We start from the raw sequence: 27,718 nt of genomic DNA, 5'->3' as shown, positions 1-27,718 counted from the left end.
TTTTTATGCTCCCCATACACATGCCGTCCTCACCCATGGAGGCTTTCTGGATCCCTCCCCTGATGTTTTTACGTTAATTTTATTTTTACTTGTATCTTTACAGAAAATGGCACAGAAATCACAGGTTTAGAATACCTAGAAGTTATTACAGTTCCGTATTTCAAACACCTCAATATCAAGTTTCTCTCTTCCCACTCTATGTACAGCATTTACACGCCAGGGGCTACAGTCTCTAACACTTCAAACTAACGGGGAACAAAGACAAGGAGAAGAAGGGGGTTCTATGAACGGAATGAGGAAGAAATCAACTTTGATACGGAATTAAAATCCAAACTCACTGTCTCAGGCCTTTCTCTTGCGAGGTATTCCCTGCAAAGGTGGGTGGGATAGTAGAGGAAATGTCGAGGATGGGAGGGAGACAGGCCTGGCCCGAGGGTGGAGGGGGCAGCTGCAGAGAGCCCATCCATGCGGATGTTTCCTCCCATCAGCAGACAGGAAGAAGGCCCCAGTCCCCTATTCCTACGTGGTCCCTGTGTGCAGCCTATTCTCATGGACAGAGGCCCCAGCATACACCTGGCAGGTGCGTGTGCCTGTTGCTTAGTCCGAGTCTAACCCTGGCTCCTGCCTTGCTCTCCTTCGAGCCCTTTCTTGTACCCTTCTTGACCACTCCTTGATGCTTATAGTAGCCCCAGACCCACTCCAGGCTTGGCCTCCCAGGGATGGCCCATATCAAGTCGAGCCAAGATCTGTGGCTTCCTATGTGTTCACTTTATAGCTGGGTTGGGTTGCTCCGAGGCAGGACACATGCGCACCAATAAACTGCAAGAAGGTCTAGAAGGGTGTCTTGCACAGCAAGTCAGGGTCCCAGGTAGCATATCGGGTGGTCAGGATGCTTCAGAATGCAGACCCAAGGGCTCTGGGTAAGAGTTTGGCCTCCCCAACCGTGCCCTGACCACAGCACTTGTGAAGGGGCCCCCTGGCTGCAGGGCACAGGCCCTGGGCGCTGCAGGTACTGTCTGTGGCCACCTGCGGTGCCGGCAGCCATGCTGGGGGGAACGGTGGGGCAGGCTGGGGGTGGAGAGGGCGGGCAGGTTCCTGAGGGTGACTGTGAAGGGCATGAGATGGAGGGGGGCGGAGGGGCTCAGGATGACACCTTCCAAGCTCAACCTGGAATCTGGGTCCCAGTTTTGCTGAAGACTGGGGGGCTCAGGACTTTGGTACTAGAGGGCAGGTCCTCAGTCCCTGTCACTGTCGTGGCAAGCAATGAGTTGGTGGCGGTGGGCTTTGGGCCTGGGCCGAGCAGAACCCACAGGGGGTGTAGAGGGTGTACAGCTGGGGAGGGGAGGCTCTTTCAAGCAAGAGAACAGAGAGTGAGGGTGGATTTGGACAGTGAGAGTCCCCAAGGGACCGACTGAAAGCGGCTGGATGGGGTGGTTTGGGGCAGCAAGAAGGCTTCTGAGGCAGGGCCGTTGGGATGAGGAAGAGGATGCTGGAGAGGTCAAGACTAGATAGGGGTTGTCTCAGCATGGCCCAAAGCCTCGGCCAGAACTGAGTTGTGCCTGAAGTCAGCCCAGGGGTCATGGGGGGGGGGGCTGTGGGGCAGGGGGAGGGTGGCAGAGGCCAGGCCCGAGCCCTGCCTCGGAGAACACCTCCCAGCACCACAGGCCCCGAGGAGAGCAGAGTCCTGGGGCTCGGCATCTGCCAGCCCTCCACCTAAGCCATGTCCTCAAGCTGTGGTGGGCTCAGCTTCTCTGTCGGCCTGTCTTCGTCCACGGCCTCCTCCTCCTCCTCGGGCTCCTCGGCATTTCGGGCCAGGCTGTCGGGCCCAGACACAGTCCCCAGCACTTTGGTGCTGTGCTCCTGAGCTCTGGCTCGGAGCGCTGCGATGCTGTTCTCCCTCAGTTCCTCCTGGGACATGGCCGCTGGGGGCTCGGGGCCCCCCTCCTCCTGCTCCACCTTGTTGAGTCTGGGCGGCGCCTGGCGCTCCACCTCGGGCTTCCTCCCCGACTCCGCTGCTGCCTCCAGCGACTTTTTGTGCATCCCTAAAAAGAATTGTTGGTATTCGGGTTTAGAAAAGCGCCTGGGAAAGCCATCTTGAACTGAAAACAGCAAAGATAGAGAGAGGCCAGCATTAAGGACGAGCAGAAAGCCTTGCTTCACACACCGCAGTCGCGCGAGTCCCAGGGGCCGGGCCAGGGCAGCGGGAGGGGGGCCAGGGGCTGGGGGCCAGCTGGGCACCAGGCCTGCAGGGGGCTTCTTCAGTTCAAGTCCCTGGGCACCTGGCCTCCAGGCAGCCTGTTCTGTCCCTTCCCAAGCCCAGCATGTGCTCCCCCATCCCTCCCTCCTGGGATTCCAGATCTTAGAACCCCAAGATAAGCTGGTCAGAGGCCCCGAGGGCAGGTGGTGGGAAGATGGCATGTGGAGAGATTTCAGGGGGAAGAAGTCCTTTGGGCAAAGCCAGAATGGTGGCCAGAGGGCCCTAGGGGTCCCCTCAACCCCTAGGAGGAGCTGTTTCATTCACCACAAGCCCACCTCTGGCCAAGGGAAGAGGAGGGTACAGACCCTGGGGCCAAAGCCACACCCTTCTCACAGGAAAAAAGAACCCACAGTCAGGGACCTAACAGGGATGAGAGTCCGAGCCACCTTGTAGGGGGGCGCAGGGGATAGACAGCAAGCCCTGGGCCCAGCCTGCCCTCTGAGCCTCCTAAGGGAGACTAGGAGGCCTGCTGTGGAGTGCCTCTGTCCTGCTACGCCGCTGTGGCCAGGTCTCCCTGCTCCGGGGCTCTGTCTCCTCCTCCAGGGAGCCCGCTCTCCTCGCCACAGGGGCAGGGCCCCAAGGAGGGTGCGGGCTCTTACCCAGCAGCCACGGGGCACAGGAGTCCATGATGCCATCCTTGGCAGACTTGAGGATGGACTCTGGCAGGGGGATAGAGTGCCGCACCATGGCCCCATAGAGCCCGTACTCCGCCATGACGCTGCTCCGGCCCCAGCACTTCTCCCGTTTCCTCCATTTGGCCCTGCGGTTCTGGAACCAGACCTGCAAGTGAGGACGAACAGGGCAGAGGTGTGTTCTGAGGGGCACTGAGGCCAGGCCCTTACCCCAGTGGGCCCCCTGTGAAGGTCCCCACCCCTTTGATTGCTGCATCCTCTTGTGACTGCTAGTTTCTCCAGCAGGGTGCCCTCACTTAAGCACCCCAACTCCATGGTACCCCCAGCGTTCCTCCAGGCTCAGAGTGCCCAGAAGGAGGACACCCAGTCCTGTAAGAACATGATGGGTGAAATGGGTCGTTTTTTTCTTTTCCTTTTTTAAATCAAAGCAGTTCTAAGGATGATGGGATAGAGGGCTCTGGGTCAGGGTCTTGAGGTGGTGGGCAGTTCCCAGCATGGTCCTCGGTTTGCAACTGAGAAGCCCCAGCGTGGTAGCTCTTTTGCAAGTGGTCACACCTCCAGCATATAAACAGAATCTCTTTTCTGACTTGCAGAGGGACACATTCCTTCCAGGGGCTGGACTAGCCATGCATCTTGTTCCGGGCTCCCTCTCCACCAGAACTTCAGAGGCTGAACGGTCCCTGAAGCCAGGCAAGGGTGGACTCAGGCAGCAAAGGGTATGGCATCCAGGTATCAGGAAGCCCCGGGGATACTCCCAGGAGAACCGAGTCAGCCTCCTTTCTCTGCCCTGTCCTGGCTAAGCCCTGCTTTGCCATAGTGCCCTCCATTCACCAGCTCTCCACAGTTTTGGACCTAACCCTGAATGACATTCCAGGGAGCTGGGCATCTATCCCTCAGTCAGGCAAGGAAGACAAAATCCTCCTGGTGTGCAGAGAAACGGGGATGGGGACCTAGGAGCGTGCAGTGGGGGACACCCTGGAGAAAGTTTCTCCACGCCAAAGCTGACTGGTGCAGGGCATGGGGTACCCTAGGGGTGTCAGCAACGCTCCAGTCGCGTGCTTGGAGCGGTCCCTGCCATGCTTGGGGGAAGGGAGATTTCTCGGTCTCCCAAAGCAGCTTTCCTGAGACTTGCGGCAGCTGACAGGAGCCAGCACCAGGGACAGCTGCACTGTCCCTCAGGCAGGTGAAAGCTCGGGGAGAAACCGGTGGGCTCTGGAAGGATCCCAAGCCCGACCAGCGGCCCACTCCAGTCCCCTCTCAGCCCCTGCGGGCCCTGACCCCCGGGATGGCGAGACGCTCAAGGCGCCCCGGGAAGTGGGGGGATGAGGGGGAGGACAGAGGCGGGTTCGGGGAAAATCTATTAGTTTCCTCTGCGATTTCCATTCCCTCGCCTCGGCCGGGTCCTCCGCCCCTTCCCTGCGGGCCACTCCCCCGCCCCCGGAGGCGGAGGTTTCAGCTTTTGATGAAAAATTGCTCCAGCTCTATTCAGGAGGCGGCAAAAGAAGAGTCACCCCCAGGGGCAGCCCTGGGCTGATTGAAAAATAAGTTAATTTCTGTTTGAATCGATGGGCCTCAGGCACTGAAATATCACGGGAAATTAAAGCGGCTGCTCTCTCGGGAGCCGCGGCATTGACCCGCACTAATTAATGCTGGGGAGGCAGCGCGAGCCGCGCCGCGAGCCGCTCCCCCTCCCCGGGGGACCCCAAACACTTCTCATTTAACTAATTAGACGGGGAAAATTGGGTGTTAATTTGTTTAGGATTTTTTCCCCTCTTCCCCCCGCAGCTCCCTCCCCGTCCCCCCCCGCCCCAGCGCGGGGGCGCGGGAAATGAATGCGGGGCTCGCCGGCAGATGGCTGCCCGGGTCACTCTGCAATCTTCTCCGACTTGATTGCTTGATTAGGTCGTTAGCACATTAAAAAAAAAAATTGCTTGCCGTCTGGCGCTGGCGTGATGAGTGGGACGCGCGGCAGCGCCTGGGTAATTTATCTTTTTATACGGCAAAGAATTTGATTTCAATCTGCAGATATATGGGGCGCCTTTGACACCTGTTTAACATCGCGCCGCTGACAGTTTAACCCTTTGCTGCCTCGGCCGCCGGGAGGCTCGGGCGGGGGTTCGGATCCGCGCGCCCCCGCTGTTCCAGCCGCCGCCGCTATGTGGCGCAGTGAGAGCCTCAGGGGCCCCAGACAACCCTGAGTCTGCGGCTGAGCGCGGCCCGACGCCTCCAGCAGGGGGCGCCCCGGCAGTCCCGCCTCGCTTCCCGACGACCCTCATAAGAGCCCAGTGGTCACAGACACGCTCTCCGGGGCTGCGGAAAGACCGCGGGGTCCATGCACACCTTTAAATGGACCGAAATGTGTGTAACCCTGTTTTGAAATTTCTCCGTTTGTAAATAACCAGGAACCTACAAAAATGGGAGAGACGCGGCCCAAGACTTCCCGGGCCTCGCCACCCCTAATAGAAAACGATCGCTCGATCCACCCTGGATGGCTCCGCCTGCAGCGAGATGCACATTTGCCACCACCGGGTTTGGCACCTGCTGTTCCTGCTCGGGCCCTCCTAGAAAGCTGCGGAGCCATTGTGCAGGGCCTTTCCCCTGGTCCGGACCCAGACCGCCACAGGTGACCCCTGCCAAGAAAAGGGTTTATGCAATCTGAAAGACCCTGGATGGCTGCGCTTCGTGGCCTACAGAGCGGAGACGATGAGCAATGCGAGCCCCGGCTAACTCGCCCGTCGTGCTGGCCTGGCTCCACGCTGTGTTTAGATCCCTCCCCAGCGCCACCTGTCTGCTCCGTAAGCTCTCCTCTCGACTGTCTGCCAAACCCAGTGTCTGCGGTTTGTCTGAGACCTCTGTCCTGTCCCATCTTCCTTGCCAGTAGCACTTGGTGGCCCTCTATAAATACCCACTTGTCACAATCTGCCTTCTCCCATAGAGGAAAAATCTGAAAGGACTGATCCACATAAAAGTCTGTGACTCCTGGTTTCATCCACCTCTCAGAGAATACAGAAGAATGAAGCCCTTGGTGATGGACTTGCGGGCACCCAGTGTGACCACAGAGGGTTGGGAAGGCTTTCTTTATGAATCTAAGTAAGACATCTGCATCCTGGTCAGGAGATGACCTTCCTGCTTGAATACAGTGCATTATAAAACAGCCAGACCACAGCCCTTTAACTGAATCCATGGGACCAGACTCCACAATGTTTGGGATTTTAGAAAGAAGAGGTGACGCATATACCACATTACATCACACTGCTGCAGCCCGCCAGAACCAGACTCACTCGTTTTGATTTCTGCAGCAAAACACGTGTATATTCACGCTAAAAGGGATAAATAAAGAGCATAAAGTCAGGTCTGGGTTTTGCCACTAGTGAGTTCTGATGCCTCACTTAGGAAAGATCTGTCTTTTCAGCACAGTGTGGATTTATGGATTCTGCACACGGGATTGTGGATTATACAAAGACAGAGATGCCCCACCCGCCCCAGTGGATGCCTGGGAGGTGCGCGGTCCTGGCTTCCTCTGGATTCCATGAGCATTGGTGCTGGGGGAGGGGGGCAAGGCTCTCACACGGAAACTGCGTCTTTACTGGAACACTGAAGAAGGGGGTGCAGACTTGGGATTCAGATGCTCTATGGAGCTTATAAACAGAACCATTTTCCTGCGTCTCCTAATTTAGGCAAATGCATAACTGGTCTACAGATCAGACTTTGCCCACAGACATTCCCAAGGGAGTTGGTGCCAGCTGGTCATTCAAACCAGGAGTCATGCAGGCCCTTGCTTATGGGCTCCTGGAATGCCTGGCTCTCTGCGAAGACCAGATGCTGCTCCAATTTATGGAGGAGACCTGGACAGCCAAAACAATTTCTTTTTAGGACAGTTGGCAGGGAAGCTGTGGCTTGATGCCTTGGAGGGAAGTGTACAAGGAATTAGCATTAACCCTAACCACTCTTCATGTCTGCTTTTCTTACCCTTCGTGGAAGCAACTGGCACGTATACAGAACTTGATGTTTACAAGAAGCACTGAAGTCAGACAGCCTCGAACTGGAATTCCCAGATGCGGCAAAAATTGCTGTGTGATCTTGGGCAAGTTACTTGCCTTCTCTGTCTCAGTCTCTTCAAACATAAAATAATGCCTATTTTTCAAGGTTGTTTTGAGGATTAATGAAGTAAGTGACAGTTCCTAAAACCCATGATTATCACATAGAAGGTGTCCAAAAAGTGCTACTTATTATTTCAGTGGAGGCAAAGAAAACCAGTGGTAGTGTGCCCAGAGGGCAGGTTAATCAACAGCATTACCTACCCCTCTGGCCTCCTCCGCAGGCCCTTTAGCAAGGTTGGACTGACAAATAATAGCTCCAGGAGAGGGGCAGAGGGACAGAACTAATCTTCGAGGTGTACGATTTTAATACAGCTAGGCTCTGTTTCCCCTTTAGGCACCCAGGGGGCCAAACGGAGGCCCCTGACACTCTCAGCACATTTCTAATGTATTCCAGGCCCTTGAGGCTCAAATTTGAGAGAACAGGCATGCGGTGCCCAACGCTCCCTGCACGTAGGCTGTGAGCGGAAGCTAGAAGGCCTTGGCTGGAGATCCTTGCCCTGCCTCCAACTGTCTTAGTGATCTTGGGCGCATTTCTTAACCTTTCGAGCTTCCGGTTCCTCATCTGTCCTGTCATACAGCCTCCTTGAAAGCTTGTTATAAAAATTAACTATAATAGTGCATGGAGAATGCCTGGCACATAATAAGAACTAAAAAACACTGACCAGCTGCTGGATGAATTCTGTGGATAAACGTGCAACAAGATGAGGCTTTGCTTTCCAGCAAATGCTCAATGACATTCTTTTGCATAAAGCCAGGTCCTCCCATTTCCCACCTTTGAGATTCCTGCTAAGCATTTAGGCCCTTTTCCCTACTTGGCCTCTTGGTTCTGGCAATCTCCAAATATTCCTTCAGCCCCTCGCACCTTCCCTTTCCTGGCTGCCCACTTTCTACAGGAGACTGCCCCTCTCCCACGACAGTCAAGCCTGGCACTCCTAGCAGAACCTGCGTCAAGGCCACAGTGGGGACCAGAGCCCTGCCTCACACGTCAGGGCTCCGAGGGCCTGAGAGGGGACCCGAAAGTGACACCAAGGGTCAGAGGTTTGGCACTCCAGGTGGATCTTCCAGCTTGGGAAAGAGTCTGGGTTCCCACATTTCCCCTCAGAGGTGGCGCCCTACAGCACACAGTAGGATGCCTCTGGCTGCCAGCAGCTGGCCTAGCGGGAGCCTCCACGGCTGGCAGCAAGGGTCCCAAAAGATTGTGCCTCCACGGATGGACGGGACCGGGGGAGGGGTACTTGCCCAACAGGTGCTCTCCTGCCACGGGGCGCACTTGGAGCAAAGCGGGCAACCATACCAGCAATTTCTTTCACGGTGAGGGTAGAGCAGCTGTGCTTGTGCCCATGGCCTCTCTTGTCATCACACAGCTCCTGTCTTGCCAGCTCCCATCCTGGCATCTCTGCAGGACATCGTACCCAGGGCTCCTTCCCTCAAAGGCCTCACAGGAGGCCCTCTGTAGTCCTCCCACGGCTGTCCCCCTCAAGGAGACATCTCGTAGGATGGTTGCTCTTTGCACATTCCGGTCACTCGCCTCCCCAGGCCCTGCCTTCCGATCTTGCCTCCTACCATCAGGCCTGGCTCTGTCAGCCATGTGGCGGGTCCCATCACATTCACCCGGCTTCCTTCCTCTCCTCGGGCTGGAAGCTGATTAATTTGAGCTCATCGCGGTAGTGATTTAATGACTTAACACTTCACATGCGCTCAGCATTCCTGACACCATATTTCACCATCTCCCTTCCCGTTCCTGCTTCAGGCTCCAAGAAGCCAGTCCTTGCTGCAGCCTCTGATGTCCAGTAGGGGGCAGCTTTGCCCACATTTCCCAGCAGCCCAGGCAGCATCCTTCCCTGCGCACCTGACTGGTCATCTTGTCCCTCATCCTGCCCTGTCCCCCTAAACTCCACTTCCTTCCACTCATATTAAACCACATAAAATGCAGAAACTCCTTTACAGAGCCTCTGACCCAGCGTTTTTACACTGGCTTCCCACAATCACTGGAGAGCTTTAAAAACATACAGATGCCAAAAGCTTCATGCCAAAGCAATCAAATCAGAATGGCCGGGCACGGGAGCCCGGCATGGGTGCTTCCAAAAGCTGCCCTGTGATGCTAATAAACGTCCCGGGCTGAGAGACTGCATATCTCCTAACTTCTGGAATAGAATCCCTTCAAACTTTGTTCCCTATCCTTGGACAGGGATCCCTTTAAAAGAGGCAGACGTGAACAGCACTAGTCAGAGTATCCAAGCCATGAACTTATATACAAGAATTTGTCCACTTGAAAAATAATTTTTTATGAGTGAGTTTTTGAGTTTTTTTCTTGAGAACAATGCCTGCTACTCATGAAATGGTTATTTTTATAAAAAGGTTTGATACAGGTCCCCACCTGGCCTCCAGCCATCTCTGCTCCCCCAGCTTCAAGTCAAAGCACAGGCTTCAAACTCAAGAGGCAGGTGGTGACCGTGTGGGCTTTCGACGCAGACCTGAGTTAGAGCCCGGTGCCCCCCGCTTCCCAGCTGTGTGGCCTTGGGTCAGTTGCTGTGCTGCTGCTTCCTGGGCTGTCCCCAGGACTAAATGAGATCAGTGCTGAGATCGAGCGAGCACCGGGCACCTGCCAGGCATCTCTCAGAACACATGACCCGTGGCTCACGGCATCTGTACCAGGGGCGGGGGTCACCATCATCGCCATTTTACAGATGAAGAATCAGGGGCTCTGCAGGTTGAAGTAACTTGTCCAGTCACCCAGCTGGGAATGGCGGAGCCAGGACGTGTCTGGCTCTGAAACAGCATCCCCTAACCACTACATGGACTTGCCTCTGCTGTGCACGTCGTGCGTTCAGAACACCCGGCATGTGGAAACTGCTCTGTAAAGGACAGCTGTGATAGCCGCGGATACATGCTGAGACTTTTCCCGTGCCACCTGGGCAAGGCTATGTGACAGCTCACATGCACCTTCTGGAGGCGGCATTTAGCCAAAGAACCCTGTGGCGCTCAAAGACTCTGAGACATTCTTGGCTCCATTCTCCCAGATCTGCAGTCCTCGAAGTCCCAGGGCCATCCACTGACTCCACGCCCTAGCTCCTCCTTGCTGGCTCTTGTGGCTTCAGACTCCACCCGACAGATACCCCCTGGCCCCACCCCCAGGCAACTTAAAGAAGCCTGGCACCTGCCTACTGGGGCATTTGTGGCAATGCAGTAATAGCTGAGCAAGAGCCTTCCCCAGAATCCTTCACGCCCTCCCAGCCACGCCACCACGGCCGAGCAGGTCTGGGGCCGAACAGCCCACCCCCCGCAAGAGGCAGCTGTTCCTACTGGTCAGCAATGCCAGTGTGAGGCCTGCCAGCAGGGGAGTTTCTCAGCTCTCCACCCCACCCCGCCACGTGTGATGGCCAACTTTGTGCAAACAGAGGCCAGGTAGGGGTTACCACTCCACATTGACTGGATTGGGCCTTGGCTTACACACACACACACATGCGCACACATGCGTGCACGATTCAGAATCAACGCCCCAGGCTTACCCCACTGGAACCCAGTTGGGTGGGGTGGGGTGATGGATCTAGTCCACCATGGATAATGCACCAAACAGATAATCTGCTTATGAATAATTGAGCTTATTGTTAGTGTCAATGTCTAAAGCCACTGGCTGAAATTCTTAATAGATTTCCAGGAGAGAGGAAGACTCTTCTGGAAAAGTAGCCCGTGTCTCATTTCTAAATCTCTGGTGGTCCAGTGAGAGAACACAAAGCAACCCACAACTCATCTGGTTCCTTCTCCCCCCAACACACATCCCACCTCCAAGGGTTCTTGACTGGGAAGGGTTTCAGGAAGTCGAGACCCCCGCTCCCCCTCACTTTTCCCAGCCTTAGCAGTGAACTGCTCTGGACCATTCCACTGATGGAAGCAGTTTTCACTTAAGGATGTGATTCAGTTAAGGCAAACCCAAATCTTCTGGGCACGTTCCTTCTACCCCACTCGCTTCTGCCTCATGGAGGCCCTACCTAGAAAATCATCCGACTTCATCTTCTCCCAGAGAAACGATTAAGCAGACCCAGTCCTGCCTAGTGAGGGGGGTTCTGACCTTGGAAAGGTCTTGCTGCTGATGAAAGGGAGCCCTGTGCCCAGCACAGCTGAGAACATCCCAGTCCAGACCAGTGGTTGGTTATGCCGCAGAAGTCTCTAGGACAGGGGCACCTGGCTGACTCAGAGGAGCATGTGACTCTTGATCTGGGGGTTGTAAGTTCAAGCCCCATGTTGGGTGTGGAGATTACTTAAAAATAAAATCTTAAAAAAAAACCCAAAACTGTAGGAGAGGAGAAGGGCTTAATGAACCATACTTGCAGGCAAGAGTCCCCAGCCACATCCCAGGCCAGACCCGAGCAGGAGCTCAGGGCAGGGCCAGCTGTCTGATTGTGAGAGGAAGGAGTTTCAGGTGGATGCAGGTGGTGGGGAGTAGACAGAAAGGGGGGGACGACTTTTTCTTCATGAGTCGGGGGAGCAGAAGAAAGGGAAACAGAAAGGAGTCAGGGCTAGAAGCCATTCTCCCCTTCTACCCACCTCTGGCCTTGGAGGAGACATTTAGCTATACCTAAGAGCTATTTGCCACAATGGAGACCCCCCTTAGAACCTATGATCCACCCAGAATGCCTTGTCTCACCACAGGCCCCTTCACGTTCTGCCTGACATACTCCTCGGGAAGCCTACAGTCTGGAACAGCAGGCCAGCCACATCATCTGAGTCTCTTGTCCCCCCCACCCCTCCCACAGTGCCCACCTCACATGGTAGGTGTTCAGCAAATACCTGTCAGCTTAACTGGACTATTCTTCACAAGGACCCAGAGCTGGGGGGTGGGAGATGGGGTCACAGTTATCCAGGAGCCTGGGGCAGTCAATGCCTCAGAGAGTGTGGAAAGAGAGAGAGGAACCTGGGGCTGTTACCTGTATCCTGTCTTCTGGCAGCTCTGTTTTCATGGCCAGCATCTCCCGGGCATAGACATCTGGGTAGTGGGCCTCGTTGAATGCCTTCTCCAGCTCCTCTAGCTGGTAGGAAGTAAAGATTGTCCTAAGGGGAGCAAAACCAGACACTCGGGACCCAGAAACTGAAGGAGACTGGTTCAGAGAGGACAGAATGACACTCCTCCATGCCTCCTAGACAGACCCGAAACACAGGGCTGGCTCAGCATATCAGACACAGACTCCCTCACACGCACACACACACACACACACACGCACGCACCACACTCACGCTCACTCACGCTCACATATGTTCACACACACTCGTAGCTTAACCCTCTAGACTCTTCTTCATTCAAGGCTGAGGATCCCCACTACCCTTCTTGGGAGGACATTATTTTAGCCCCCAGTGACATTTCATACTGGGAATCTTTCCGGAAGTGATTTGGGAGAAAGGATGTTGAGACAGAAATTTCAGAAAACTGTAGAAAGCCCTTCTTCTTCCTCCCAAGCACAGAGTGAGGGACTCACCGGATAAATAAACCCTTCAGGCCTACTGGGACCTGCTTCCCAGTTTCCTCGTGCAGACAGTTTATCTCTTAAATGACACCTACGTTCAAAGACCCACCAGAAGGTCCAATGGAATGGCAACCCCAGTGTTTGAACAGCTGAGAATTGACTCTCCCACCTCCTCACGCACCCCGACACTTTGCCCTCCTCACCTGCCCTTCCCCTGCCACCACCCAGGTCTACTAGCCCCTCAGAGCTGCCCTCAGAGCCCCGTCCACTTCCTGTGCTCAGAAGACAAGGAGCACCTTCCGAGCAACTCACAGCTGGGCTCAGCCACTCATCAAGGGGGCATCCCATTCAGGTCACTGTGACAGAGCCCGCCTGCACAGCCCCCACTCCCCACAGAGCCGTCTACATTGACCTATTAGGGTCCTAACCTGTTTTAAGAATCCGGTAAAAGCTACATCCTTTTGCCCTAGGAAAATGGGCAAATGAATACGCTGAGCACAAAATTTTACCTCCAACATCAGGGGCTTCGCAGACCCCCTGTTCCCCATAAACCATTCACGCCCACTGACAGGCACCAATTCTTCTCTTTTCAGACCTTAATTTCACCCACTTCCAGGTGACCTTTATCCTGTACCCTTATCAATCAATGGGCAATATAGCCTCGATTCCACACCCCCAGCTCGTAAAAATGGTTCATTCTTAGCTTGAGCCCCTGGATCTGACCCTGGGGACCAGCACAGGGGGTTAGAATCCTTCACTGATGCCCTCACTCTCACCCTCACCCAGCACAAGGAAAAAGTACTCGTGTAAGCCCCATTGGGTCTTTGTGCTGGTGTCGGCTTTCATATCTTGGGGGAAGATGCAGGGGATGTGTGAGGAAGAAAGATTCTGCCCTTTATAGAAAATGACTGGTTTGATTCTAAATTGTTTCTCCTATTCTCTTGGGAGGGGGGAATGGAATGTTTATGTACACAGAAAGTGAATTCTTCACAATTTTGAAGATCTGCTGGTTTCTATTTTGTTCTTGCCACTTACTGAAGGGCCCCTGAACAGACTGTCAAAATAAACAATCAAAGCATGTAAGTCTTCTCAAATCTAGGGAAACCGAGGCACACAGGTGTTGTGGTTTGGCCAAAGCCAAAGAAGGGAGAGGATGAGCGGTCGTTTAGAACCATTCAAGTGCCAGCCTCTGCTTGGGAGAACTCTCACTGAAAAAACAGAACAAATCAAAACCTCAAATCCCCCAAACTTTCCCTCATTCCTGCCTCAGAGCTAAGGAAACCCTCCTCCTCTCCAGGGGGCTCCTGCATCTCAAAATGTGATCCGAGCCCTGCTCCTGGCTTAACGCAGAGCCCCACACTCTTCATGTGCCCATTGGATCCTGTCTGCAGAGAAGCTGAACTTTATCGGTGCACAGACGAGCAGAATGAGTGGAATCCGAGAGACTGCCAAGGCGGCTGTTCCGTGCCTACTCCCATCTCTGACCCTTACTAAGCCCAGCGTGTTTCTGGGGGAAAAAGAGATGCCCATCTCTCATTACCAGATCCAGGGACTCTTACCTGGAAATCCCCCAATGAGAGAAGCTTAGGAAAAAACTTTTTTTTTTTAACTAATTAAAAGCTGCACCGGCCATCAGTAGCCGTTCTGATGTTTCTAATGATCTGCTCTCTTCATACACCAGAAATTGCCTGAAACCTGGGGCAGGTGGGGAGTGGTGCTGTCTCACTGGGAACCCCCAAACACCTCCTCTGTGGGGAGAGCATCATGGAAGGATGGAGTCAGGAGCCTTAAGCAGAGACTTTGGGCTAGGGGTCAGCCAGTCCAGCTGCCACACAAGGAGATGTCCTGGAGCAGAAACACTGTTCCGACGCCCAGGGGATGGTTTCTCCTGGACTCTCCTTGATGTGTGAACCCCTCTTCCCATTTCCGCACCAGCACAGAAGCAGTTCAGCCCCGGCTCTGACCTGTCTTCCCTCCATGGTCCCAGTCCGTGCCCCTGCTCAGGGGAAGCTGACAGGATCTCCCACCCTGGGACCCGCAGGAGAAGGGTGCATAAAAGATGCTCTAATGAATATTTGTTGGATGAATGAATATAAAAAAAAATGACCCCGGATCAATGTTTCCGTTTAAAATAAAACAAAGCTAAACACAACAAAAACACTGCCTAAAGGGAACGAATAAACAAGGTCACTGAGAAACCAAGTCAAAGTTCACCCTCATTCCAGCGCAAACATATTGGGCCCTTAGAGGACGGGAAGAGCCATTTTAAAAGGTGGGAGCCAATAGGGGAGTTTCCAAGGGCTAGCTAAGAGAGACGGGAATGCAGAAAAGTGCCCGGAGAAAGAATGCAAAGAGGCTGGGAACAAACTGGGGAGAAGAGGATGGGGTGGATGGCAGCCAGGGGAGCTCCCCAGGGGAGAAATGTCCCTTGAGCCAGCAGGAACCTTGCAGGCACCCCACCTGGACTGGGGCACAGAGACAGATTGGGGGAAACAGACCAGCTGGTAAGCACAGGGAAGGAGTCTGGAAGCAGCAATCGCAGAAAGTCAGGCAGATTTTTGGTTCTCACTTCTTTATTTCCTTAAAACCCCCTCATAAATTTCTACAGGGAACTAGTAGCCGTGGTGTGGATGCGGAAGGGAATGAAGGTCTGGGGTGGGGGTGGGGGTTGCTTTTCAAGATATACCTTTCAGCACCTATTGAATTTTAAAGTTGTACCAGTAATGCCTATTTGGAGACTAATTTTTAAAAATTCTCTCTGTAGCGGGTACCCCAATGCAGCCCACTCGGCTCCAGCTGGGGCTGGTGGAGTCATCCAGTCCACACACTTTCCCTCCCCATTTTACAGACCAGGAAACTGAGGCTCACAGGGAAGAGACCCTCTCGATCACAAAAGAGCAGAAGCCTAACGAAAAATTTCTACCCGTGCAGCTAGATCACGCTCAAGATGTTTGGCGCGGTGGGAGCAGAAGGCTAGGGGTGTGGCAGAGTGGACAGGGTCGGCGGGAGCGGAATACGCGCCCGGGGGGCAGCAGGCAGAGGGGCTGGCTTGGGCGGGAGGTGGGAGCCACTCTGCCCGGCGGTCCTCCGAAGGCGCTGATGCCTGGATCGAATGTGGGGACCGCCTGCTCCTCTCTGGCTCCGGTTCGGCCCTTTCCTTTCTCCCGTAGAAGGAAAAAGCCCGGCCCGTGTCGCCTCCCTGGCGGCCACACACTATCCTCGCCCAGTGTGGCTGGACGCCAGGGTCCCGGGCCGATGTCCCCAAGCAACGTTTGGTCTCCCCGGCCCTGGAGCAGCCTTGGACTTCTAACTCAGGAGTCGGCGAGAATAGGGTTGGAGCGACCCGACCCCGAACAGGATCTGGCGGGGAGTGGGCGAGCAGAAGAACCGCAGGGGCCTTACCGGTGTCGCCGCTTCTTCCGTTTCTTGGTCTGGTTTAAAGCCGATTTGGACATTTTTCGGTCGCTGGAGGAAACATCTTCAGAATCTGAAAAGCGGGTGGAGGCACATGCGGCATAATGGGGGGCGCGCTCGGCAGCGCCGGGGGATGTCAGGCGCCCGAAGCCCACGAGGGGCCCACCCCGGGCCGCCTCCGGGAGCGGCGGGGGCCTGCTCTGCCTGCCGGGGGAGCCCTCCGAGAGGCCGACCCCATCCCTCAGCCCCGGCTGGCTCTACCCACGCCGGCCCCCGAATCCGGAGATTTTGAATCGATTTCGTTGTAAGAGAGGCAAAGGCCCCAACGCGCTTGGGGCAGGGACGGCGGTGGAGCGAGGCAGCCTCAGCGGGTCTCAGGGCCGGCGGGCGGGTATCCCCGAGCTGCGCCCTGCCCCGCGCCTGTAGCCCCGGCACCCCGGGCACGAAAGTTGGCCCCGGGGAAAGGAGCCGGGGCGCAGGAAGCTGGGCGCCGGGAAGCGCTGGAGTCTCCCCCGGCAGAGCCCCTTTTCCAGTGCCTGCAGAATGCGCCCCGCTCGAGACCGGAGAGACTGCGACGCGCCACTTTTCGTTGCTCCTCCAAATAAAAATAAATAAATAAATAAAAAGATAACGAAAAATCGGGGTAAGTGCCGAGCGCGAGCACGAGCCGGAGGTCGCGCGGGTGGGGACGCACCGCTGGGAAAGCAGTCCAGGGAGGGCGCGGTGGGGTCATCCCGGGGCTCCCGAACCCGCCGGGCGCTGGCATCCGATAGATTGTGGCGTTTAGGTGGAGTCGGATGGTGGCAGCTCCTGCCGCCGCAGAGGCCAGGGTGTCCAAGCTCGTGGGGTAAAAAATAAACCCCAGCTGACCAACGTTGGCGTTGTGGAACGGAGAAAAAGAGCAAGGAACAACTTTGGATACCAGGGCCGGGGCCGAAGCGGGCACCCGCTTTCTGGGCCGCCAGCACGCGGAACAGAATAGGCTTCCGGAGCGCGGGTCCTCCGGCAGGCCGGGGCCGCGGTGGAGCCGCGGAGCTTCCAGCCCGCGCCACAGGCTCCGACACCCCCCGGCAGAGCGGGGCCGGACGCGGGTACCAGAGAAGGGCGCGGAGGCCGGAAACGCCGGGGCCAAAACCAGGCGGGCGCCAGGAGCATCCTCCCCGCGCCGGCCCCGGGCGCGCCGGCCCCAGGCAGGAGCTACGACCCCTCGGCCTGGCGCGAACTTTTGCGCCGGGAGGAGGCCTTGAGGTGCAAGCGAAAGCCGACGGCGTGGGGCTTCCGGCTCTCGCCCCCAGTCGGGCAGCCTGGCAGCCTCGCCCTCACCTACCGGAGCTGGCCGTCTGGCTGGTGTCCAGCGGCCCCGACGCTCTGCCCAGCGGCTGCAAGTGGACGCTCTGCGGGTCGGACAGCACTTCCAGGAAGGTGGGCTGCGCGTAGAAGCCGGGGAGCCCCCCGGGCCCCAGCAGCCCCATGCCGCCCACTCCTGCGGGACTGAGCACGGAGCGCGCGGCCAGCAAATGCCCGGGGGCCAGGCCGTCGAGGGCAGCCCGCGGGTGGGAGCTGGGGGGCTCCTTGTTCAAACCCAGGATCTCCTGGATGCCGAACCCCGTGCACCTGGCCGGGGCGCCCCCCGAGGTACTCTTGGCCACTGTCTCGGATTTGGGCTTGCTCAGCGCTTCCCCCGCTTTCCCCGTCATCTCCCGGCTCTTTGGAGGGGCTGAGGCCGCAGGTCTTTTGCTCCCCCCACCCCCCCGCCGGGCTCCCCGCTTCGCGAAGTTGGTCCCAGGTGCCCCCTCCGGTGTCTAATGCTCTGGAGCCCCAAGGAGATTCCCCTTTTATCCAACCAGGCGGCAGCCCAAGTGGGGTCAGAGCTGAGCAGCCAATCACCGGGGCCAGGAGCATTAGGAATTCCAAAAAGCTGGCAGCTCCCGCTGCAGGCAGCACTGAGGGGCCAGGGTGCTGGGGGCCGGGCACCGGGAGGACTCGGCAGGATGCCCATGGGCAGGGACCCCAGGGGCTGAAATGAGACAACAAGGTTCAGGGCTGTTCCAGGAGGCTGGGTGGCTTGGGATTCTGGGCAGAGCCTGGCTGGGACATGTCCCTGGGGTGGGGTAGGAGAATGGGCTGAGGGCAGATGTTAGAGACTGGAAGTCCTCCCTCCTTTAAGTCCAGTGCAGATTGACAGGGTCAAAGAAGCCCAAATAGGGGATCCTTGTGTAAAAGGCAGAACAAGGAAAGGGGGCAAGTGCCCTGGACAGGGTGTGTGGTGTCAAGGGGAGAAAAAGGGGTCAGAGTGTGAAGAGGGAGATGTATGGGTGGGAAGAGCTCCACACTTGCCTTGCAGCACAGGATTAAGCGCCTAGTTCAGAATTACTCAGTAAAGGTCGGCCCAATGAATAAATGAATGATAAAGAGGTCAGGAGTAGGGGTCCCTGGAGGGGCAAGAATGGTGGTGATTTCTTTTGGAGAAAAACTGTGGGCATCCACACATCCTCCTAGAGTAAGCATGAGTGTGCCCAGCTTCCGGGGAAGGACTTCATGTATTCTTCCATCCATTCGTTGGACTAATGCGTATTGAGCACCTTATCAGGTCTGAGGCAGGACCTCGGGGTCCGCTGTAAATTAGATAGACAAGGCAAGGGGTCTGCTATACCTCCGAGTTCACGGAGCAGACAGAACGAAGAGGATGGGATTATGGATATGGAGGACCAGGCTGGGGAGAGGGCATTAGAGGCAATTAAGAGGTGAGCTTCTGTCCCCGGTTGAGCAGGATCACTTGACCAATTCCTGTGTTGGAAGTTGCAGAATTGCAGCCAACTGGGCCAGTTGAAAAGTGATAAGAAGCGGCACCCTACTTGGAGAATAGGCTGAATTCCCAAAGTGGGCCACGAAGCCACTGGTTTCCTGCTTGAGGGCTCTGTGGGGAACAGGATCCCCTAGGGCGCAGATGTCAAGTGAAGGTGATTCTACACACACACACACACACACACACACACCTGCCGTGGGCCTCTGAGTGCCAGCACCCCACCCACTCAGCTAATTCTTCTGTGACATTCTTGGGGCTAGGGACTGTCTTATTTACTCGGCATTCCCCACTCTACTGTGCCTAATACACACTAGGTTTTCATTCAATCTTTCTTGCTCTCTTTCTTGCATGCTTGCATGCTTTCTTAAGAGGAGTAGCTTTTATTTCCTTGTCTCACAAATAAAGTTGGTTGCATTGATTGCTTTAAATATTTCTTGAATTAAAGTCACCCTATGAGGCAAGATAAAGACAGGGTGGGTTGCTTTAGGCCAAGACTGGAAAACCAGACTGGGGGAGAGACTCCATTGAGGATTTCTTGGCTAGTCAGCTGCAAACCCCCAAATACACTGAAACATCCTCACCCAGCCTCCTGCCAAGGTGTCTGGTACCCCTCGTCGTTGCCATGAGGCCAAACTGAGAGATGAGAGGAGACCCCACAGGGGATGGAAACTGAGGCCTTGCTATCAGGGCTGTTATGAGGTAGGTCTCCACTCACCGTGGCTGGGTCCACACAAGAGTTGGAACTGGGCTGGGGGATTTCTTGGTGCAGGAGGTGTCTGGGACAGGTGTACTGTTCACTCCAAGGGCTGCCTCCCTGTCCCATAATAATGCCATTCCTACTGTGCACTTATGTTGCTCAACCCCTTTATGTAGCAAAATCTCTGTCCTCACAAGAACCCTGTTGGTATCTTGGTTCCACATCTGAAAGCTGACATACCTATTCTTGTTTTTTTTTTTTCTTTTTTTGTTTTCTTTTTCTTTCTTTCTTTCTTTCTTTCTTTCTTTCTTTCTTTCTTTCCTTTCTTTCTTTCTTTCTTTCTTTCTTTCTTTCTTTTTCTTTTCTTCCTTCATTCCTTCCTTCCTTCTTTCCCTCTTTTCTTTTCATTTTTTGTGAGTATGCTTGACATACATGGCATAGCCATTCTTACTTGCAAGGTGCAGACTCAAGGATATGTAATCTTGAGACATCCTTCACCTTGTATTCTATGGAGTTGGGTTCCATGTGGCACCACTCACATAGACAGCAGCAGAGGTGGAGGGGGAGGGGCAGAAGGAATGGGAGAAGCATGCTCCCCGCTGAGCAGGGAGCCCCATGCGGGGCTCCAACCCAGGACCCTGGGATCATGACCTGAACCAAAGGCAGACGCTCAACCGACTGAGCCACCCAGGCGCCCGCCCCTCAGGTAAGAATTTCTATCCCCATTTTATGAATATGGAAACTTAAGTGCCTGGAGAGGTTAGGTAACCTGTCCCAAGTGACCCAGCTAGTAAGCGGCAGAGGCCAGACTCAACTTCAAGCGAGTCTGGCGTCAAAAGCTGTTCTGTTTTGGGGCGCCTGGGTGGCACAGCGGTTAAGCGTCTGCCTTCGGCTCAGGGCGTGATCCCGGCGTTATGGGATCGAGCCCCACGTCAGGCTCTTCCGCTATGGGCCTGCTTCTTCCTCTCCCACTCCCCCTGCTTGTGTTCCCTCTCTCGCTGGCTGTCTCTATCTCTGTCAAATAAATAAATAAAATCTTAAAAAAGAAAAAAAAAAAGCTGTTCTGTTTTGACTTCATCCCTCTCTTGGCCTCCTCTCCATGCCAGCCTACCCTGGAAGGATGAATGGGGATGTTATGTTAATGGCATCTGTCACGTCGCTTACTTATCCTGGGACATCCACGATGAGCCAGATGCCAGCCAACGAGCAAGGATGTGAGTGATGGAAAACAAGCGTGTGAGTGATGGAAGCTCGGCTCTTGCCAGGAGATGAGGATGAAAAGTCTCTTGACCAAACCCTGTATCTGAAGCGGCCAGTTCCCTACCCCAGGGAGACAGTTACCACCGTGACCGAGGAGGTGGGGATGGGGGCAACCCCAGGCTCCCTGAGAGACACCTTTCCAGAGACTGCAGGTGGAGAGAGGGCCCAGCATCAGCCTGAAGCCAGCCCCACCCTCAGACCTGAACCTCTGACAGACTCCTGGGGGTGGGAGTAGGTGCTGTCTAAGAATTTGGGTTAGAGGTGCGGGGAGTGAAATGTACCCTTTTGGAGACATTCGGCCAGGTCACACTGGATCCAAATCCTGGGTCTGCCACCTAACAGCTCTGCGGCTTTGAACCAACCATTAAATTCTCTCTTAGCTTCAATTGCTGATCTATAAAACAGCCTGGTACTAGATTTGGGAGCACCCCCTGACCCCCTGAGATAGCACTCGGTCAAAAACATGGACTGTAGGGGCGCCCGGGTGGCTCAGTTGTTAAATGTCTGCCTTCGGCTCAGGGCGTGATCCCAGCGTTATGGGATCGAGCCCCACATCAGTCTCCTCCGCTGGGAGCCTGCTTCTTCCTCTCCCACTCCCCCTGCTTGTGTTCCCTCTCTCGCTGGCTCTCTCTCCCTGTCAAATAAATAAATAAAAAATGAGAAAAAAAATGGTAGTACTTCCCCGTTGAATTGTCAGGAAGATTAGAAATGTGCATAAAGCTCTCCTGTGAGTTTACAAAATAAGGTTCTTTTTTTTTTTCATAACTTTCAAATATTGATATATGTGACATATGATATTTTAGGAACAAAATAAGGTTCTTATGAGTGTTGGTTACTATTATCATCATGCAGGAGGCATTGTACTTGGGACTGGCAATATGTAGGGAACAGGACAGATCTAGTCCCAGCTATCGTGGAGTTTGGGCCAGTGACTGAAGGAGGTGATATTTTTAAAGCACTGAGCATGTTCCCGACCCTGGGCACTCAATACATCGTGGCTCGTACTATTATTATTAATGGAAGCCAGACCCCTTACCACACTGAATCCACTCAACGTCTCTGACAGGTCGAGTGTTCTGTCCTCTTGTGACAAATAAGACGTTGAGGCTCAGGGAGGGGGATCCAGGGCGAGGGAGGAGGCCACCGTAGCACTGGTCATTTTTAGCGCCAGCTGCAGCTAAGTCATTCTCCCCTGCTAGCCTCCTCCCTGAGTCACTACCCAGCCGTCAGCAACAATTTTTGGAGGGAGGAGGAGGGGGAAAATGCAAGGGAGAGAAAGGATGTGTGTTTGAATCAATAATCCCATTATGAATCTGTCACCCATGAACGTGTTTCACTTTTTAAAATGCTCTTGTGTATTTGGGGCTTCCCCCTTGAGAGTAAGCCTTCTCCTTTGTTGTGCTGGCCAGTTCTCCTGAGGGTCTCCTCAGAGAGCCCCAGAGGCCCCCCTCTATCATCCTCCTGTCGTCAGACGTTGGGCCAGGCATTCCACTTTCTTCGTGTAGTCGAGGGGCTACTGCTGGGAGAAAAACGAGAGATTCTGATTCACATTTAACTTACATACAATGAACATGTACTAAGTTCTGAACTTTTTGACAATGATTCAATGCATCCGTCCAACTATCCTGAAAGATGTGTATCATCGTGCTTTCCACGTGAGGAAGCCACCTCAGTGAGGCTAGGTGACCTTCCGAGGAGCATGCGGCCACCAAGGGCGAAGCAGAGTCTAGATCCCCTGCTTTCTTCTTTTCTTTCTCTCTCTCTCTCTCTCTCTCTTTGAGTAAGCTCTAGGCCCAACATGGGGCTTGAACTCATGACCCTGAGATCAAGCATTGCATCTCCTACCAACTGAGCCAGCTGGGCACCCCTCTTGTTTTCTTGAAGATAGAATCAGAGCTTCAAGCAGAAGAAGGGATCTTGGATAGAGGGAGGGAAAGGATGCCCCAAGAATGCCTGAGCCACCATCTTGCCCCACCGAGAATGGGGGAGGGGAAAGGAAGGAGCACCAGACGGGGTTGAGAAGGGCCACTGAGGGGAAGGCTGATGAATCCCTGGAGCCCAGGGCTGCTAAGAGCATCTTTCTTCACACACCTGGGCCTGTTTCCTTCTTCTATTTCTCCAAGGAACAATCCTCTTTGGACTTTTCTTGGAGGGCCTCAGGGAATGGGAAGGAAGGAACACACTTTTGGCAATGCTTTCAAGCCAGCCTTGTAGAAAGCCCTGTTTCTGTCAGTCCCCTCCCAGGTGCCCCTTGGAGCCCCCCCCCCCGCCCCAGGGATCTTATCCCAGCAGAACACCATCCATCAGGCTTCAGCTGCCCACAACGCCTGTGCCCTCCCTCCGTATGAACCCTTCCTTCCTTAGTCCCCAAGGGGAAAGAGAAACATTCCACTCGTGTCGCCCTGTCTCTTCCCCAGTGTTCATCTATGGGGAGTGTGGAGCAATGGGGAAAAGCAAGCCTTAGAGCACCTGCTCCATGAACAGCCTGCTGCACGTCCCTTGCTGTGCCTCAGTTTCCCTTCCGTCTCAGGTGGTAGGAACGACTGCAGCCCTGATGCCCCAAGAGGGTGTTCTGTCTTATGCCATAGGACTGTTGCATGAGAACTTAACCAGGTATCTTCAGAAAGTAGTTATTGTATACCTACTCTGCACCAGACGCTGTGGGAATACTGTGGGGTCAGAGAGAGCAAAGCCCCTATTCTCATGAACTCAGATTCTGGTTGTGGGAGACAGTTAACCAACAGGCAAGTAAATACACCAGCAAGATAATTTAAGAAGGCAAAAGTACTAAAGAGAAAATAGAGCAGGGTTAGGGGTTATTGAGAGATTGTGGGAGGGGGCTTTTTTTGACAAACAGGAAGGACTTTCTGGGGAGTCAGCGTCTGGGTGGAGACCTGAGTTGTGAGAAGCCAGCCATGTGGGGGGGTGCTGGGGCAGGTGGCTAGGTTAGGGGAACAGCTGGTGTTCCTGCCCTGGGGAGGAACCAGGTAGGCATTTCTGAGGAAAAGCAAGGAGGCCAGGGAAGCTGGAGGGGACAGCTGAAGGTCAGGTGAGCCTTTGGGAGGAGCTCCGAGGGTCGGTAGGAGTCAGGCCCTGCAGGGCCTCACGGGCCAGGGGAAGAACAGTGGTTGTTATCCTCAGTGTGAAGGGAAGGAGTTGTGAAACAAGGAGGCAATCAGGAGGTGGCTCTGTGGTCCAGGCCAGAGACAGCACTGGTTGTTTTAGGGGTCAAAGGCAGCCCTCGAGGTAGAGGGTAGAGGATAGATTTGGGATTAATACAAAAGAAAGCGGAAAGCAGCAGAGGCTCTCCCATGGCTGAGTGCAGTTGTTAAAGCTCAGACCTTGGAGCCCAGGTCTCTCTGACAGCCGTTTCTATGTTCTCACAGAGTCCCAACAGTGCACACAGCAGGCCCTGGGCTCCCCTGAAGGGATCTGCAGGAAGCTCAAGGACCCCTGTGGCCTTTCTCCTTCCCTGTGCCCAGAAGTTCAGCCTCCATCTGTTTATCAAATTCAGGGGCAAGTTTCAGATCCAAGCAGGTCCCAATGATCAGTGGAGCAGCCTGCCATAGCCGTTAATGTAAAGCTGTTGTAAATGGGTGGAAAGGCAGGTGGGTCTGGAAGAGGAGCACGAGATGGAGGCAATGGACATGTGACCTGATGGGCAGCTTGACCAGAGACCCAGGAGGCAGGTGGGAGTGAGGGAACCATAGAGATGCTGCAACCGCTTTAAGAAGGGCAAGGGGTGGGGGAGCAGAGACACCACCAGGGGCTGATCCCAGGAAGAAATGTCCAGATTCCTCACTTACTGGGCCTCTGAGGTGGGCAGCTTGACCGGCCTATTGCATGACTTTGGGCAGGTTCCTTCTCTTCTCTGAGCTTCAATTTTGTTGTGTGTAAAATGAATTGTTGGGGCTCCTGGTTGGGTGACCAACTGTTGGTTTTGGCTTAGGTCATGATCTTGGGGTCCTGATCTTGAGGTCCTGAGATTGAGCCCCGCATCGGGCTCCAAGCTCAGTGTGGAGTCGGCTTGTCCCTCTCCCTCCCCGTCTGCCCCTCCTCCTGTGCTCTCTCTCTCTCAAATAAATAAATACAGTCTTTAAAAAAATGAATTGTTGTGAAGATTACATGAAATATCTAAAGTCCTATAACAGACACTCATTATTTTGTGAGCTGTCCAACATCTGAACCTGATTCCTATTTGGGAGAAGTCCCCAACTTATGAGCCCTAGTGCAAGACAGAGCCCTGGATTCTGCAACTGACACTGGAAATGCCAGACATTTGCTTTCCCAGCGTTCCTTGCAGCTGGAACAGGGTCATGGGACCCGAGCTCCATCAATCAGAAGCAGCCGCCCCTGACTTTGTATTGGGAGCCAGTGACACAAAGAAGCAAGAGAACCCAGGAGAGTCTCCTGCAGTGGCAGCAGTGGCTGCTGTAAGATCAGGTTCCAGGGTAACAGGTTGGCAGCAGAATTCCTTGCCCAGGGTCAGTGGTGGCATTAGTGGGAGTTCCAGCACCTAGGGTCCAGTGGAGATGACCGTAACTGCAGTGGCTTCTTCACGAGACCATACTGTCATGAGCTTTTAGGCATTGACTCTAGCCTCCAAACCTGGAGAATCTCTGCACTACCCAGTATCTTTCTAGTAAAGTCCTTTTTTTTTTTGTCCAAACAAAAAATCTTACATGTTTGGGCTACCTGGCTGATTCGGTCAGTAGAGCATGTGACTCTAGATCTCAGGGTTGTAAGTTTGAAACCCACATTGGGTGTGGAGATTCCTTAAAAATAAAATCTTTAAAAAATATATCATACAGGGGCACCTGGGTGGCTCAATCAGTTAAGCATCTGACTCTTGGTTTGGCTCAGGTCATGATCTCAGAGTTCTGAGACCGAACCCCGGGTCGGGTTCCCTGCTCAGCAGGGAGCCTGCTTCCCCCTCTCCCATTTGCCACTCCTCCTGCTTGTGCTCTTTCTCTCTCTCTGTCAAAATAAATAAATAAAATATTAAAAATATATATCGTACATATTTATTACTGAACCAACCTACTAGTGCAGAAGCATAGAAACAGAAAAAAAATAGCATGTTCTCAATAAAACACGTCTAACTGTTCGGCAGTAGTGATGTTTACGGAGTGATACGGGTGAACAGGTGACCTCCATGCAGCATAAATGTGTGTACCATCTCAGGTGTGATTCTTCAGATACCCAGCTCGATTCTCTCCAATACCTCCTCTTGGAACTGTACCTGACTTTATTACCAGTTTTCATCTGAATCCACTGGGGAATGGGACAATTCTGCTTTTGCTTCTTAGCCAGGAACAACTTGATCCTGCGAGTCTTGTGAGAAACCAAGGCAAGGAGCAGTCCAGTGCACACACCACAAGGGCGGGGAAAAGGGGAGAGGGGCAGTAAATTGCCCTTTGAGTCAAATCAGACAGTTGTTTATAACCCAGACCCCGAGCTATTATAAGATGTGAGTATGATACCTAACTCTACTCCCCAGGGCCATCCCATCTGGCAACTAGTTTCCCTTAATGATCTTACTTGGGCCAAATTTGAGCTGTGATTAGTATGGGGTTACAAAGAGAAGGGCTTTGGAGAGAGATTTCTTCATAAATTCTGGGTCTATGGTATGGATGAGACTGATAGTTGCCCACTCAGTTTCTAGTCTCTCCTTTTTCCTTAGTATCAGAGCCCTCATTTTATTCAGAGTGGTGCTGTCTGTAGGTAAAAGACTACATTTCCCAGCCTCCTTTGCAGCTAGGAGGGGCCCTTTGATAAAGTTCTAGCCAATGAGATGTGAGGAGAAATCTTAAGCCATTTCGCAGACCCCTTTGCTCTTTCCACCCTTCCTTTAGTTTCTGTCTAGAACACAGACATGAGGGCTAGTGTCTCAACAGTTGTTTTAGACTATGAGGTGACCTTGAGGATGGAAGCCAATATTAGGAGAGTGAGTGAACGAACAATAGGAGTCTGGGTGCCTGGAGACTCAGAGTCACCATATCAGCCCTTAGCCCTGAATTGCTTTAGTGAGGTGTTTTTGTTTTTGTTTTTGTTTTTCATAGGGAGAAGCAAATTTCCATCTTCTACCAATGTTTAAACCACTGGTTTCTTCTCTTTTTCTTTTTTTTTCAACCACTGGTTTCTGGTCTGTCACTAGAGGCCACAAGCGATCCCTCGCCAATACAAAGCAGAAGCATTTGAAATCAATTTTTTTCACCTGGGGGAATGTTGAAGGGCTTGTCATGACAGCTGAGATCTGCTTTCCCCCAAGTTCTGACAGCTGGGACTCTCTTGAATCTGTCTCTTGTCTCCAACCTTACAGACATTGATGCTCACCGATTCTATTCTTTCCCCCGCCATCTAGATGGCTGTCTCTAGTATTTCGAGTGGTGGCCCCTAGAATAGCTTTTGCAGTGGTCTAACCCTGATTTTGTCACAGAGAGGTCCCTTACTTTTTTGTTTTGGTGCTTTTCCATGGTGCCCAGCATCTTCTGCCCAGGGAGAGCTGTGGACATGGTTCTAGTCCTGCCTCTGGTACTAACTCATGTGCTGTGGGGTCTTTAGCTTCTCTGTGCCTCAGTTCCTTTACCTGTAAAATGGGAATGGTGATGCCTATCCTGGTTTTCTTAGCTCTCGAAGAAAAATAGGCTTGGAAGTGTCTAGAAGATGGTGAAGGACCATATAGAAATCTGGTCATCTTTTTCCTGGTTACAAACGATGGCTCAGAATATATCAACCATCTCGTTTGCAAGCTTTCATTTTTTCTACTTTATACTTGTCCGCAATTGCAACTCATCTGCCCACATTTCTTCCTCTTCAGTCTTTTAAGACCCACCCTAAATTTATATCTGTTGACTTGGTATTTTACTATATATAATTCATATATAGATAGCATTTATTTGTTGAGATTTACAACTACTTCTGGCAATCCCCATTAACATTTATCGAGTGCTTACTATGTGCCAGGCATTTTGCTGAGCTCTGTACATGAATTATCTTATTCAATACTCATAAAAAACCTATGAGATGGGTGTTCCGTTACCTTCTTTCTACAGATGAGGAAACTGAGTCACAGTGTGGTTATGGTCAAGCA

At 53.6% G+C, this 27,718-nt stretch overlaps 1 protein-coding gene across 1 annotated transcript; it reads right to left on the bottom strand.

Moving 5' to 3' along the window:
- Positions 1 to 675: 675 nt before the first annotated feature.
- On the bottom strand, positions 676 to 17,559 carry VSX2 (visual system homeobox 2). Its single transcript, XM_002914692.4, has 5 exons — positions 17,190 to 17,559; positions 15,851 to 15,935; positions 11,915 to 12,038; positions 2,857 to 3,037; positions 676 to 2,042 (listed from the first exon to the last, which is right to left on the bottom strand). The coding sequence occupies exons 1-5, from the start codon at positions 17,557 to 17,559 to the stop codon at positions 1,714 to 1,716; spliced, it is 1,089 nt and encodes a 362-aa protein (XP_002914738.1). The 3' UTR covers positions 676 to 1,713.
- Between the last annotated feature and the right edge of the window lie 10,159 nt (positions 17,560 to 27,718).

This window comes from Ailuropoda melanoleuca, chromosome 14, assembly GCF_002007445.2.
Source record: "Ailuropoda melanoleuca isolate Jingjing chromosome 14, ASM200744v2, whole genome shotgun sequence".
In the NCBI taxonomy this organism is placed as follows: Eukaryota; Metazoa; Chordata; class Mammalia; order Carnivora; family Ursidae; genus Ailuropoda; species Ailuropoda melanoleuca.
Note: the sequence above shows the minus strand (reverse complement) of the source record. Positions and strands in the feature narration are given on the sequence as shown.

What these genes read in the sequence shown, in the direction of transcription:
- VSX2 (XM_002914692.4), bottom strand. Translation starts at nt 17,559, where the DNA reads ATGACGGGGAAAGCGGGGGAAGCGCTGAGCAAGCCCAAATCCGAGACA. An exon ending in CAGCCAGACGGCCAGCTCCG is followed by an intron (nt 15,936 to 17,189) that starts GTAGGTGAGGGC and finishes CCCGCTTTTCAG; the next exon opens with ATTCTGAAGATGTTTCCTCC. An exon ending in TGCCAGAAGACAGGATACAG is followed by an intron (nt 3,038 to 11,914) that starts GTAACAGCCCCA and finishes CCTCACTTGCAG; the next exon opens with GTCTGGTTCCAGAACCGCAG.